Source organism: Carettochelys insculpta, chromosome 4 (assembly GCF_033958435.1).
Source record: "Carettochelys insculpta isolate YL-2023 chromosome 4, ASM3395843v1, whole genome shotgun sequence".
In the NCBI taxonomy this organism is placed as follows: domain Eukaryota; kingdom Metazoa; phylum Chordata; order Testudines; family Carettochelyidae; genus Carettochelys; species Carettochelys insculpta.
Window position 1 is genome coordinate 23,019,700 of NC_134140.1, and position 15,001 is coordinate 23,034,700.

Consider the following 15,001-nt stretch of genomic DNA (forward strand, 5'->3'; position numbering starts at 1 on the left):
CTTCAAAATGACCATGCAAATGGCCATTTCGAAGTTTGCTAATGAAGCACTGAAATACATATTCAGTGCCTCATTAGAATGTCGGCAGCTGCGGCACTTCGAAATTGACGCGGCTCACCACTGCTTGGCTCGTCCAGACGGGGCTCCTTTTCAAAAGGACCCGGCAACTTCGAAATCCCCTTATTCCTAACAGCAGATAGGAATGAATAATATGTTAGAATGCTAGAGGCAGAAATATCTTTCCTGGTTTTTTTAGAAATATACTTTGAGGAATGCTGTTTCTCAAGACATATAGGCTATGTCTACACTAGCCCAAAACTTCGAAATGGCCATGGAAATGGCCATTTCGAAGTTTACTAATGAAGTGCTGAAATACATGTTCAGCGCCTCATTAGAATGCTGGCAGCCACAGCACTTCAAAATGACATGGTGTTAGGAATAAGGGGATTTTGAAGCTGCCGGGGTCCTTTCGAAAAGGATCCCCATCTGGATGAGCCGCGCGGTGCCGAGCCATGTCAATTTCGAAGTGCCGCAGCTGCCGGCATTCTAATGAGGCGCTGAATATGTATTTCAGCGCTTCGTTAGTAAACTTTGAAATGGCCATTTGCATGGCCATTTCAAAGTTTTTGGCTAGTGTAGACATAGCCTATATGTCTTGCAAAACAGCATGCCTTGAAGTATAATTTTAAAAAAAGAGGAAAGACATTTCTGCCTCTGGCATTCGAACATATTATACAAAGGTACAGAACAGGATATAGATTTTTCTCCTTTTTGGGATAAGGAAGCTACTATTGATACTTAGCTAGTCTAACCAGTGACTCTGTGCTGTTGAACAATGAGGTCACTTTGTGACTTTTTTTAATTGTCAGGACAAATGTGATATTGGTTGGGTGACAAAGTGATGAATCACAACCAAGATATGGGAATAAAAAGGCAGTTACCTATTCCATAACTGGGATTTTTCAAGATGTGTTACTCATGACCATTTCACATTGGGGGTGTGTGCTCCCCACGTGTATGGGTGCCGGAGGTTTTTCCTCAGCAGTACTTCTAGGGTGCCTCCATTGTGCCGCATAAAGGGTGCTGTGCGCGCCCTCCCACCTCAGTCCCTTCTTGCTGGAAACACCAACTATGGGGAAGGAAGGTGAGTTGTGGAATGGACATGAGCAACATATCCTGAAGAACACCAATGAACACCAACAATGGAGTGGGCCAGCCTGTTAAAGACCTGAGAATTTGTGTTCTGGAGCAAAAAGAATTTAAAAACAGATTAAAGCAATAAATTTGTGAGATGGAATTCATATTCAAATTCAACACATTAACATGTGGTATGAACAGAGACATCAATTACCTCACACATTACAAGAACTGCATCCCTTCCTTTGATGTGTGTAATGATCTTGTAATTAACATTACCTTCCTATGTATTAGATTTGTCAATTTTTATTGCAATTTTTTTGGTCCTCTCTGCTTATAAATGTCAGTCTGTATTGGAAATGAGATTGATCTGATGAGGTGGGTCTGTCCCACGAAAGCTCAACACCAAATAAATTATTTTGTTAGTATTTAACGTGCTACATTTCTGCTGTTTTGTCTTGTTGGAGTACAGACTAACATGGCTACCTCTCTTTCCTGAAGAACACCAGTTATGGAACAGGTAACTGTTTTTTCTCCTTCGAGTGATTGCTCACAGCCATTCCACATGAGGTGATTCAAACCACCTGTAGAGGTGGGCAGCAGTTCACAGCTGTGTCGATTGTAACACAGGTCAGCTGTGTCGTCTCTGGCCTGCTGAGCGATGGCATAACTAGATGTGAATGTGTGGACAGAGGATCACATTGAGGCTCATATCCTGGACTGAGATGCTGCCAGGAAGGCCACCATAGATGCCTGTGGTCTAGTTGAGTGGGCTCAGATGGCCAGCAGCAATGGGACTTTTGCCATCTTATAACAGGTCCTAATACAAGGGTTGATCCAAGTGTAAATCCTCTGGGAGGAAACTGGAAGGCCTTTCATCCTATCCACTGTAGTGATGAAGACCTGGTTCAACTTGTGCAAATATTTGGTATGTTCCAAGTAAAAGGCCAAGGCCCTCCATATATCCAGGTCATGCAAATGCATTGTCTTGTGTGTCTAGGGACAGAACACAGGCAGGAATATATTCTGGTTCAGATGGAAGGAAAACACCACCTTTGGCAGGAAGGCCGGGGAAGGGGGAGCAGCTAAGCCTCATCCTTATAAAAGTGTATGTGAGGCAGTTTCAAGGTCAAGGTCTTTGATACTCATCTCACTGAATTCAGTGACACTAAGAAAGCAAACTTTCAGGACAACTGAGACAGGGAGCCGGAGACCAGCTGCTCGAAGGATGACCCAGTGAGCCTGGAGAAAACCAGGTTAAGATCTTACTATGGAACAAGAGGCCACACCTGTGGGAAAAAATGTCTCTTAAGGCCGCCTCAAGAATCTCATTGCCATCTCATGAGAAAACACCATCTGTCCCTGGATCACCTGGGGGAATTTAAAGATGGTGGAATGCATTTGGACAGATAGATCAGTTTTGTGAATGCTTTCCTGCTTCCCAGGAGGATTTGCTGGACCTGCTCTGAGCTTGTATACTCCTTCAGGTTCAACCATGGAGTATCCATGTTAAGAGATGCAGAGACTCAATGTTGGGGTGTAGGAGCCAACTGTAGTCCTGTGACAGCAAATCTGGATGTTTAGGAAGGGGCAAGGGATGGCCCACTGTTATGCTCATGAGTGTTCTGAATCAATGTTGGCAAGGCCACATTGGGGCAATCATGATAACACATGCTTTGTCTCTCTTGAGCTTTACTAGAACCTGGCTGATGAGAGGGATCAGCAGGAATGCATACATCAGACCGTTGGGCCATGGCAGGAAGAAGATATCAGCAAGGAAGACCTTGCCCAGGCCCTGCTGGAAGCAAAATGATGGCACTTTCTGCTTTGTCTGGAGGTGAACAACTCTACTTGGGAAGTTCCCCAACTCTGGAAGATCATGAGGATCATCTCTGGGTGGTATGACCACTCGTGGTGAGAGGAGTAATCCCTAGTGAGGTGATCTACTAGGGCATTCTTGACGTCAGGGAGGTGACAAGCTTTCAGATGGATGTCAGGTCCCAGAGATGGAGTGCCTGTTGCCAGAGGGCTGACAAGTGTTCTCCTCTGTGCTTGTTGATGTAGAATATCAAGGCCCAGATGAGGTACAAAGCATCTGACACCTGCTTAAGGGAGGAAGCAGGACTGTTGAAAGGGATTCGTTGTAGGACCTTTTCCAGATTAATCTGCAATGAGGGGAGCATTAACAAGAGAACGAAGAGAAGTCCAGTGGCACCTTATAAACTAACAGATTTTTGGAGCATAAGTTTTCATAAGCAAAGACCCGCTTCCTCAGAAGCATCTGACGAAGTGAGTTTTTGCCCACAAAAGCTTATGCTCCAAAAAACGTATTAGTCTATAAAGTGCCACAGGACTTCTCATCAGTTTTGTGAATACATATTAACATGGCTACCCCTCTGATACTTATCAAGGGAATAGTTATTATTTTCTCCAAGTGGTCTCTAGCCTGGGATTATGTCAGTGCCAGCCATTACTGGAGGAGTCTCACGAGAAGTCTGGCATGGCAGACCATGTAAGTGCATGTCATCATGTGCTGCAGCAGATGCAGGCATACTCTGATCATCATTAGGGGAAACTGGGAAACTTCCATGATGAGACCAACTGTTACTGGACCCTGTCTAAGGGCAGGAATGCTATTGCATGGATCAAGTCAAGTACTGCCCCAATGAATTCTATCTTTAAGACTGTGACTAATGTGGACTTCTTGTCATTGACCTACAGCCACAGGGAGTACCATGTGGCTTGCAGCACCTTGATATTGCATTGGCCCTATTCTTTGGAGCTAATTTTGACTCAATAGTCATCAAGGGACAGGTAAATATGTACACTCTAGCTCCTGAGCAAATACTGCCATGCACTTGGTAAACACCCTCAGAGCTGTGGCAAGGCCATATAGGAGGGGCACAAATTCAAAAACTGTAAGTGGTCTGAACCCACCATGAAGTAAAGACAGTGTCTGTGCCCTGTGAAGACTGCCACATGAAAGTGCATATTTCAAACTGAGGGCAGCATACCAGTTCCACTGATAAAGAGAGGGGATATTGAAGGTCAGTGAGACCATACAAAATTATAGTTTCTGTAGGTACTTCTTAAGGTCTTGTAGGTCTAGAATGGGATGTAGACAACCTTGGCCTTTGAGATTACAAAATACTGTGAACAGAAACTTTTGTTCTGGTATGGATGCAGAACCTCTTCCATCACTCCCATTTGCAGAAGCCCCCGAAGCTCCTACGTGAGGAGACTTGTAGCCAGCACCTGACCATCGGCTAACAAGACTCTCATGAAAAGGGTCCCAGAAGAGGGACAGAGAGGTGGGGTGCAAAGATGGAAATAAATTGAAGGGGGCAGCCATGAACTATTGTATTGAGGATCCAGCAATCCAAAGTTATTGCCAACCATGCTGGGAGAAAATGGAAAAGGTGGTTGCCAAAATCTGGGTAGACTGGATCCCGGGAACAGTCAAGTGTGTCATCCTCAGCCACACCCTCAAAATCACATCTTGTTTGGAGCAGGTTGAGCCCAACCGAGCCAAAGGTGTGGGATAGGTGGTTTGTCTGCTGTCTTCAGGCTTCCTGTGTGGTGGGTCCTGCTGATGCTGGTTCCTTTGTCCCTAGGGTGGTTGGAGTTTGAACTATTTTTGTGCTAGGTCCAGCACATAGAGCCACAAGGTTTTTGGAGTGATATGGGAGTCTTCAGCACATGTAATATATTACTTGTCTGTTCTACAAACAGGACATTGAAGGGTCGTTCTTGAATCGGTTGCTGAGCTTCAGTGGATAACATACAGAGGAGCAGCCAGCCACTTGGAGATGGCAGAATGCTATGGCATGAGCTGCGGAGTCGGAGGCCATCAACGTGAAGCTCTCCAGGTTGTGTAGGAAATTCTGACTCTCCTAGTGTTGCCCATACTTGCCCAGGTGGTGATCAGACCTAAGGGTAAGTCCATCTTTGGACCTGTTTGTCTGTTTCCATTGTAGCTGATGGAGACCTGATTCTGTATCTGGGCTTCCAAGCACAGAACAGGAAGGGCTGCACCACTCAACATAAGCTGAGGCCCAACTTCCCGAATGGAGAGATGAGCTGCCCAGTATGGGTCTTACCTCACTCCTGCTCTATCCAGGGATGGAATAAGTGCTGACTCCATCAGGAGCACTTTGAGTCTGATCTCACACTCCTTATTAGTCCTATGCTTAAAGGACTTACAAATGTGACACTTGTCACTTATGTACCTTACACCAAGGCACCTGTGACAACTTCTGTGCAGATCGCTGATGCGCATAGGTTGGCTACAGTAATCACAGAGCTTAAAACCTGGGACCAGCAGTGCTAGTAAAAGTAGTGAATGTTCAGTGCACCATCATTGGTGGCAAGAAGGAACTTAGGGTGTGGGGAAGAGATGATACCCCTTTACCCTGTGCCATGTGGATGTCACTCCAGTGGGCGCCAGAGCTATTCCCCCTACAAATGTTGCAGAGGGAAAAACTTCCAGTACCACTGCACATGATGAGCACACAAACCTATGGTAGAGTGGACATGAGATGAACAAGCATTCAAAGAAAAATGTAGGGTTTTCTTTTCCTTAATGCAACAATTTGTTTAAAAAATCTCTCTAGTGGACGTCCTGAATCTCAATGCTTTTGAGGATCAGAAACTATTGAAATTGCAGTCAAACAATCAAAGAGAAATAAGAGTATAGCGATTACCATTACAAAGGCTACATTTATCAAGCTAAAATACAATGTTATCTAGGAGACATAATTATATCCTACTTTAAGGCCTACTTTAGGAAAATATTAGCTACCTTACATACTATTGTGAACCAGCTGTTAGCCAGTGCAGGCTTTTCAATAGTCAGGTCTGTAAGCAATAGCTATGGTTAATGGAGACTACATATCAAGAAAATTAAAATAATAACTTAAAAGCCCTGAGCTGAAGTCACTGATGAAAGATGAGGAAGGAAAAGAAAAAAGAAAAAAAAAGGCAAACTCTTAGTCTCAATCACTGGAAGCACTAAATAAATAAATATCTTTAACTTTGTACAGCTGAGATTTGTTTTAAGACTATGTCTGCTTGCTTTAGCTGTCTGCCAAACTTCATTTAACACAGCAGCATGAGATAAAGTGAGAATTAATGCACCCTCCTTGAAAATTGATATACATACATTCTAAACCTTATACAACCTGACAAAAGAAAGTGAATGAGACATTTACTTTACTTTGCCTTTGAGAATGAGAAAAGTACTGACAATGCTAAAAGCTTCTCTTGACTCATTTGGAAGGCCTAATCAGGATAGACTGAACTCTAGAAGAAAACCCTTCACCCCAAGCACATTCACATTCAAGCTCAGGAACAAGGAAGTATTTAAAAAGCAAGAAAACCCCAGCTAGAACCTTATCTGGTTACCTTTCTTGCACTTCAGCGGAAATATATTTAAAAGGAATTGTGTAGTCTCAAGAATCCCTTTGGCTGTCTTCCATTTACAGACCAGCACCAGAGATAAGATATTTATAGTCCTGTCCCCTTATTACATACGGCTGCATATTTTAGACAATTTTATCATGACAGACATTAACTTTAGCTGCACTTCAAAAGGATCTTATCAGTTGTAATCAGATAAGCATAATCTGAATTCTCCTTCAAACCTTCTCTACACTTCTGCTCAAATTAAAAAAATAAAGTTACTAACTTTTTGTAACAGTTGTTCCTCAAGATGTGTTGCTCATGTTCATTCCATGGCAGGGATGTGTGTTTGTTACTTGCACTGATGCTGGAAGATTTTCCCACAGTGGTATCTATAAGAGGACCAGCTCTAGAACCCTCAGGAGTGACATACAAATGCATGAGCATAAGGAGCACTCGTGGTTCCACACTTCCCTCATTTCCTTCTCGCCAGAACTCCAACAGAGGGAAGGTATGGGGAGTCATGGAATGGACATGAGTAACACATCCCAGATAATGTTGCCTGGAGTCTGGGGAATATTAGGAACTCTGACAGATAAGCTGACAGGTATCTGGGAGCTGGTCACTCTACTCAGGCAAGTGCTGGATGGGTGCCTCCTGTATCAGTGTTGGGACATCTGAAAGGTCCCAGAGTAGGTTTGCCCCTCAAACAGGGCACCTCGTTGACTGGTGTGGATGCCACCAGAAGGGACAACGTGTCCTTACTGGTTTAAAAGGCATCTGGCATAGTTGGCACTGCCAAGTACCTCTGATGCTTTTCAGGATGGCAGTCGGGTATTGAAGTGAGCTTGACAGCTCAGCAGGAGTCAGAGTTTGGCCACTGTTGGGTGGGGAGGTGGTACTCTGGGTGGTTTCACCTTCCCTTTCTAAGATGGGAGAGAATGCTCCCTCCAAGCCTTTTTTCGCTTTTCAGCTGGTCCTGATGGTGGGGATTGGTGCTGGTCAGAGGCTGGCATCAGTGGCACACTCTGCTTTGATGCTGTGGTGCTTGGAGTAGAGCCCAATCTAGCTGACTCTAAGGCCAGTGAGCGGACCAACTCCAAAAGGAGCGCTCTAATTCAAATGTCCCAGTCTTCTTTGGTTTGGAGTCTGACACTTGGACAAATGTAACACTTGATGCTCACAAGGGTCCCCCTAAAGTCTTCAGATAGCTTTGATGGCGATTACTGACTGGCATAAGTTTTTTGCAGCAGTCACAAGGCTTGATGCCTGGAAATTGGAGCATGTCCAGTCCCACAGCAGACAGACTATTTCTAACTTATGCACAAAGGGAACTATACAAACTTTCTAAGAACTATAGATGAGAGATTCCCAGCTGGGCACAGCTGAGAAAGAAAGCCTGCTGAGGCAAGGAGACCTGTCAGCACCATTACTGGCAGTCAAAAGAAACTGAGGGAAGTAGGAGCCAGTGTACACATATGCCACTTCAGAGGCTGCCAGAACCAGGCCATCTAGGGATAACATTAACAGAAAAACTCCTGGCTCTGGAATATATGGCAAGCACATACACTTACAGTGGAGGGAGCACAAAGCAATCGCTCAGAGAAAAATGAAACAGTATATGCGGGCATGCGAAGTACTCCGAGAGCTATACCTCTTTACTGCTTACTCCGAGAGCTATACCTCCTTACTCATCCAAATTAGGTGAATCTTTCTTATCTCAGGCAGACTGGCAGTACAGCTCATGGTTATACAAATTGGGTACCATAATTTTACACCATATTCTGCTTAAAGCTGTGATTCTGTTCTGCTAATATTGATTCCTTGTTTAATTTCACATTTTCCTTGGAATATTTTTGTATGTTTGGTTTAAATACAGTCTTTAGAGAAAAGGACTGGAATTAATAAAGGTAAACAAGACAAATTAGAAACAGGAACTTTTATTGAATGAGTATCTATGGAAGAACGGTAAATAGTCTCAGAAGGGTAGCTGTGTTAGTCTGTAGCTTCACAAATAAAATCAGTCCTGTGGCACCTTGGAGGCAAACAGAAGAATTTCAGATCAAGTCCTGATTCAAATGTGGGAAGACTGCCAATGAATTCAATGGGCATCAGACCAGGCCCATAGGGGATAGTTATGAAGTCCCTATTCCGTCTATGACTAGACTAGAAGGACTTATGACTTGGGCACATAATATGCATGTTCAGTAATCCATATAATTTAAGACTCATAGTAGTTTAAATACAGAAGGTAAAATTCTGGCTGTACTGAAGTCAATGAGTCTTTTGTCATCGACTTGAATGGGACAAAGATTTAATTCCTAGGTGATACTATATTGTATATAACAAATATGCGTCTCCTCCTGGTCAATATTTCTTTGCTGTTAAACCTATACAATTAATGTGACACAGTGTGGTTTATTGATTCTATTGTCAGCTCCATCCCAGCCCTCATCTGCAATCTTGGGGAAGTCTTAATTAACTTCTAGCTGTGCCATAGTTTTCTCATGTATGCCAGAAGCATAACATTATGTACAAAAAGTGCTTGCAGATCCTTTAATGAAGGGCCCCATATCAATGTAAAGTAACTTCATTAGTGCATTTTCCTTTGTGTGATATACCTGGGGAGTGAATAATAAAAAGAAACATACCCATTGAAAAAATCACAGTCGACTTGTACGGAGACTGACTGTCTTTAACCCTGTTTTAAAATGAAGCTAAACCGTCAAAATGGCAGAGCCAATAGAATGTATTTATGAACAACATGAGAATCTAATACAATGTAGTGTGTGTTATTTATTCTTGAGTGTGGAGATGAACAGGGCATAAAGTGTTCCAGGACTAAATCACTTTTCAGTGAATAATACCACTACACTGCCAATTCTTTAACTCAGAGGAGTTTTAAATCATATTGTGATAAACTTCTACTTTCCATTAGTGAGCAAGTGGAGTAAATTACGCCTGGGTGAGTTTGCTCAACTCTTCTGTTTCTGTTAAGATGCACAGAGTATAGAACCAATGTGTATCTCTGTCTTTCCCTAATTTTCTGTTTGTTTGCATTATAAACACTGAACACTTACAGGAGTAGCTCTTCATCTTCGGAACAATGGAATACCATGACCTAATTCACCCAGGAAGTACACCACAGAAATAAATATTACCCCAAATTTTTGGATAGGGAAATATGGATAGGAAATCTCAGACACTTTCCCAAAACAACAAGCAAAGTTAGTATTAGAGATGACATTAGAATTCAGCACCATTGGCTTCTAGTCCTCTAGAGCATGCTTATGTGTGCTCAGATATGCACGTGTAAATTGTGCAAATCATAACTCTTTTCACTGTCTACAGTCAAATTAATATGTCAGCGATAATCTCCACCAACTAGCACTTGGTCAATCTCCATAGATGGCCAGCTGCTACAGGGCAACACCATTGGAATCTCACGCATCCTTCAGCCTTTGCAGCTCTTCTGTAATGTTTAGAGAATTTTATCGGATTAGTAATAACGCCCACTGTTCTCTCTCCTGGTGCACTGTTTGTCTTTGTTATTGCAACAGCTGTAGATACATCACGACAGATTCTCTATTGGTAAAAATCAGCATAAAGGCCATGGAGTCATGCTGACTTACACCTGGTGAGAATTTATCCTATGAAATTAAATTCTGCATTGATCAAAAATCAAAGGGCAAAATTATTTCAAAATGGTGGATGTGTTGTGCGGAGGCAAGGATAGTTATATCAAAAATAACTTTGCAGTGTAGACCTACTCCTAGATCCCTTCCTGTAGTGTTCAATCCTAGGGAGTCTTTTCCCATTTTGTATACATAAAACTGAATGCGCCTCCCTAAGTGGAGTACATTTCTCCGGTTTGTCCAGATCATTTTGAATTCTGACCCTATCTCCAAAGCACTTGCAACCCCTCCCAACTTGGTATCATCTGCAAACCTGATAAGCATACTCTCTGTGCTATTATGTAAATCACTGATGAAGATACTGAACAGAACTGGCCCCAAAACTGACCCCTGTAGAACAACACTTGTTATTCTCTTCCAGCATGACTTTGGAGAGCACAAGATTTAAATGTTTCAAATGCTGTGGAAAACTTAAAGTGTTGTTACTATTCAGTTATTAAGATCATTTGAGCCAAAAAAGGTCTGACACCAACAATTTTAAACTTGGATAAATAGAAGAATTCTTTCCTTTCTAGCTAATCAGGCATAAAATCTTCAACTGTGAGCATCCTAAGTCTGACCTGTTAGTATGTACATTCTGAGTATCCTGAAATAAGAGTAATAGTTAACATTAAACAAACAAACAAACAAACAAACAAACTCAAAAGACTTCCACTATCCTTATGCAAGTTACTTAGGAGGTGATTTTCAAAGAGACGAAATTGGTTTCCTATTCTCACTGAATATCAACAGCAGCTGGGAATCTAATTGTCATTACTGCCTGTGAAAATCTTCCCCTTATTCTCAGTTTTAAAGTAAAATGTGAATAATAATTTCTACCTATCTCTTCAGGAGGATTAAAAGGCTTAATTACTCAATGCATTAAATGTGACAATTATTGTTAGCATGACTCAATCACTCAATCAATCAAAATAATAAATTGATGCTCAAAATTAGTTTCACGTGTCTTGTTTTTCTTTGCTTACCTGCCGCCAGGTTCTTCCACAATCAGATGTTATGTACATTTCTTCTTTATACTCCACCAGCTGGGAGCCCAGATTACCTAGATACAGAGAAAGCATATAAACAAACAAACAAACAAAAAGCAAAAGGTGAAGCTTGCATTTATATAGTACCTCCCTCACCATATAGTCACCTCTATCCTTAGCAAAATAGGCAGAAAACAGTGGGACAAATTCTGCTTTGGAATACCTGACTGAGGCTAGCCTTATTTCAATGAAAGTCACAGGTGCACATTGGGGTTACTGTATTTTCTGATGTGTTTTTATGATGCATTTTTAATTCCCACATTATTGTTTGTTGAATGATGGATAGTAACTTAAGGACCAGAAGAGTCAGCGTAATCCATCTAATTTAAAATGACTCCCCGGAGCAGAAACAGCATGGTTTGTGACAGGCCCATAAGAAGACTTACCGAGACCCCCCCATACCTTCTTAGCTCTCTGGGGGACTGAAACTGTGTCATCTCCTTTATATTTCTCCTACAGCCTTCCCTACCACAACTTTCTCCCTGTATGTGGGCTCACTCATTTTCTTACTCATTCTTCATTCTGACTCAAGCCAATTCTCTACCTTTCTACTCCTGTGTGGTGAATATTGAGAGAAGCTGCCTCTGCAAAAGTGCCAAATTGCCATCACGTACTATATGGACAACCACTCTGGGCTTCCTAACTTATCTAACCATCTACTACAGTTTCTTCTAGCATGGGTGTGGGGGGATGCGGGGGAGGGGCAGGGTAGCAGAATGGAACACACATCATGAGTCCCAGCCTCCTCCACAAAGGTACCTCTTTCTGACACGTTGCCCCATGTCGGCATCTCCATTAACCCTAGGAAAATGGTCAGTCCCTAAGGTTTAAAAGGTGTCTCTTGCTTACTCTTTAATAAACTACATTTAGAGCTATTATTTATTAGTAATTGTAAGCAGTTCCCACTGATGGCAGGGTGTCCTAATGGCTAGGCCCCTTGTGGCACATAGAGGCCCAAGGTGTAGATCTGGAGCCCATCTATGAAGGGTGTAGTCTTAGTATGGGGCATGGCCCCGGGAGCCTAGCTTCCCCTCTGCAGGGGGAGGTTCTGTGGGCTTCTCCCCCTCTGTGCCTGGGGAAGGGTTTGGAGGCTAGTTTCTCCCCTTTTATACTGCCTCCAAATCTGACACTGGCTGCAGGTGAACTGGGGTGGGGCTAACTGGGCAAATAGGCTCTGTTTAACCCCTGCTTTGCCCAGCCTTCCTCTTACTCCCTTACAGTAATATTATAGTATCCTTTTGACCTGTTAGTTAGGCAGCAGATCCCCACTGTGCCAGGTTCCATATACACATATAACAAAAAAGAGACTTCCTGTCTAAGAGAGCTTACAATCTAAGTATGGGACAGAAGACAAATGGTGGATCTAAATGAAGAGGGATAGCACAAGATAACAGTGTAATTACTCTGATTAGCATATTAAGCAAGGAGCACTGTATTTGAAATACAAATCTCTCTGAGCCAGGCTATGCGAATATCTTTTGAGGTTTCCTTGACAGAAGCTCTGCACAAACTTAACAATAAACATGAATGAGCAGTTCTCTTTTCATGTAGTTAGTTCATACTAAAATAAAAGAAAAATCAACATATTTAAGATTTAGGTCTTAGAGAGGCCCATATCTTTGGTATAGCTGAGGCCAAATCTCTGATGGCATTATGTAAAACACCAACTCTGGCTCTTTATTCATCCTAAACCTCTGTTCACATTTTATCTGGCTGACTATATTAAGTGGTAGGAACATCAGAAGGAAGTTTTATAACCAGTGCGTATTTGTGCCAGTACTTACTGGTACTGAAAAAGACACAAGATTGGCTGCAGGGGGCAGGGGGAGATAGAGGGAGGCAGCAGGGCAGAGAGCCAGCTGTGTACAGGCTCCTCTTTATTTTTTATCATTATTATTTTTTTTTTTTACAAATAAGGAACCATTTACAACACTTTACAACAATACATATGTGTTGTTAATAATAATAATAGTAATAATAGTAATAATAATAATAATAATAATCCATTGATCCAATGATGACAAATCTGTGCAGATCATCTGCTATTGGTCTCATGGTGCGCCCTCTGGTGACTATATAAGGCAATTCTAGAGGTGCACATTTTGCTGCAGATGGTGCATGGGAAGTTTGCAATCTGTGGGTTGTGCATTGCTGATGCTCTGTGACATCGTTTGCGTGCCTTTTGTAGACGCCGGCAGCGGTCTTCCTCAAAGGCAATGCAGGTATTTCTGACTGTTGCATGCCACTGTGTTCTGTCACTGGCAGCGTCCTCAAGGTCCCTAGGTTTGATACTGCTGTACTGCAGATAGGCTTTGATAGTATCCTTGTAGCGTTTCCGTGGATGACCTATACCCTGGATGTCCTGAGAGAGTTCACCGTACAGAAGCTGGCGAGGGATTCTGTTGACATCCATGCGGCTGACATGACCGGTCCAACGTAGTTGTGACTTCATGATCATCATTTCGATGCTTGTCATCTGGGCTCTCTCGAGGACCTCAAGATTGGGCACTTTGTCTTGCCAGTGGATCTTCATGATGTTACGGAGGCAGCGCATGTGGAATGCTTCGAGCTGCTTGATGTGACGCCTATATAGTGTCCATGTTTCGCACCCGTACAAAAGAGATGAGAGAACAACAGCTCTGTACACAAGCAGTTTTGTTGACATGCGGGTGTTATGGTGGCTCAGACCTTTGACACGCAGACAGCCAAGTGCCTGGCTAGCTTTGGATATTCGCGCGTTGATCTCATTATCCAGTGATCCATCACTGAATATGACACTACCCAGGTATTTAAAGTTCTCCACTACTTTAAGCTGAGTGCCATCAATGGAGATCCTTGGGACAGGAGCATTTGATCCAGGTGCAGGTTGATGGAGCACTTCCGTCTTTCTGAGGCTGATAGATAGTCCGAAAAGTTGCGAGGCCTCAGCAAACTTGTTGACAATGTGCTGAAGATCGTTTTCAGTGTGAGCCATAAGAGCACAGTCGTCAGCAAAGAGTGCCTCAGAAAGGAGTTTCTGCACTGTCGTAGCTTTGCATTCAGGCAACAGAGGTCAAAAAGTGAACCATCATGCCAGTATTTCAAGTATATACCTCAGTCCAGATCTTTCATTGTATGGTTAAGAACGCATGCAAAGAACAGGTTAAATAAGACAGGAGCGAGAACACATCCTTGTTTCACGCCGTTGGTGATGTTGGAGGGGGCTGATGTGGCTCCATCAGACAGTACTTCACCTGTCATGTCGTCATGGAAAAGGTGTATAATCTGGACAAATTTTCTTGGGCAGCCAAGTCGTATTAGAATGGTCCAAAGGGCTTCCCTGTTGACGGTATCAAATGCCTTTGTCAGATCTATGAAGACAGCATACAGGTGCATGTTCTGTTCAATGCACTTCTCTTGTATTTATCTGACAGCAAACACCATATTGGTTGTGCTCCAGCCAGGCTGAAAACCGCATTGACTTTCAGGTAGATTTGCCTCCGAAATACTGGTTATTAGGTGGTTCAAGATGATGTGGGTCATGATCTTCCCTCCAACAGCAAGGAGGGATATGGCTGTAGTTTCCACATTCTGCTTTGCTGCCTTTATTCTTGAAAAGGGAGACAATAATAGCATCACGGAGGTCCTGTGGTATGTTTTCATCCTCCCTGATGTTGATGATCACACTATGGAATGCTGCTAGTGCTGCTGGACTTGCCACTTTATACATCTCTGCTGGTATCCCATCTTTTCCAGGAGCTT

At 42.8% G+C, this 15,001-nt stretch overlaps 1 protein-coding gene across 7 annotated transcripts in view; it reads right to left on the minus strand.

The window, feature by feature from the left end:
• Positions 1-15,001, minus strand: part of SORCS2 (sortilin related VPS10 domain containing receptor 2) — an 822,591-nt gene that overhangs the window by 51,729 nt on the left and 755,861 nt on the right. For all 7 annotated transcript variants that reach the window (XM_074992445.1, XM_074992444.1, XM_074992443.1 and 4 more), the window contains exon 12: positions 11,198-11,274. In XM_074992445.1, coding sequence (XP_074848546.1) covers positions 11,198-11,274 — 77 coding nt within the window. The remainder of the gene's footprint in view (positions 1-11,197; positions 11,275-15,001) is intronic.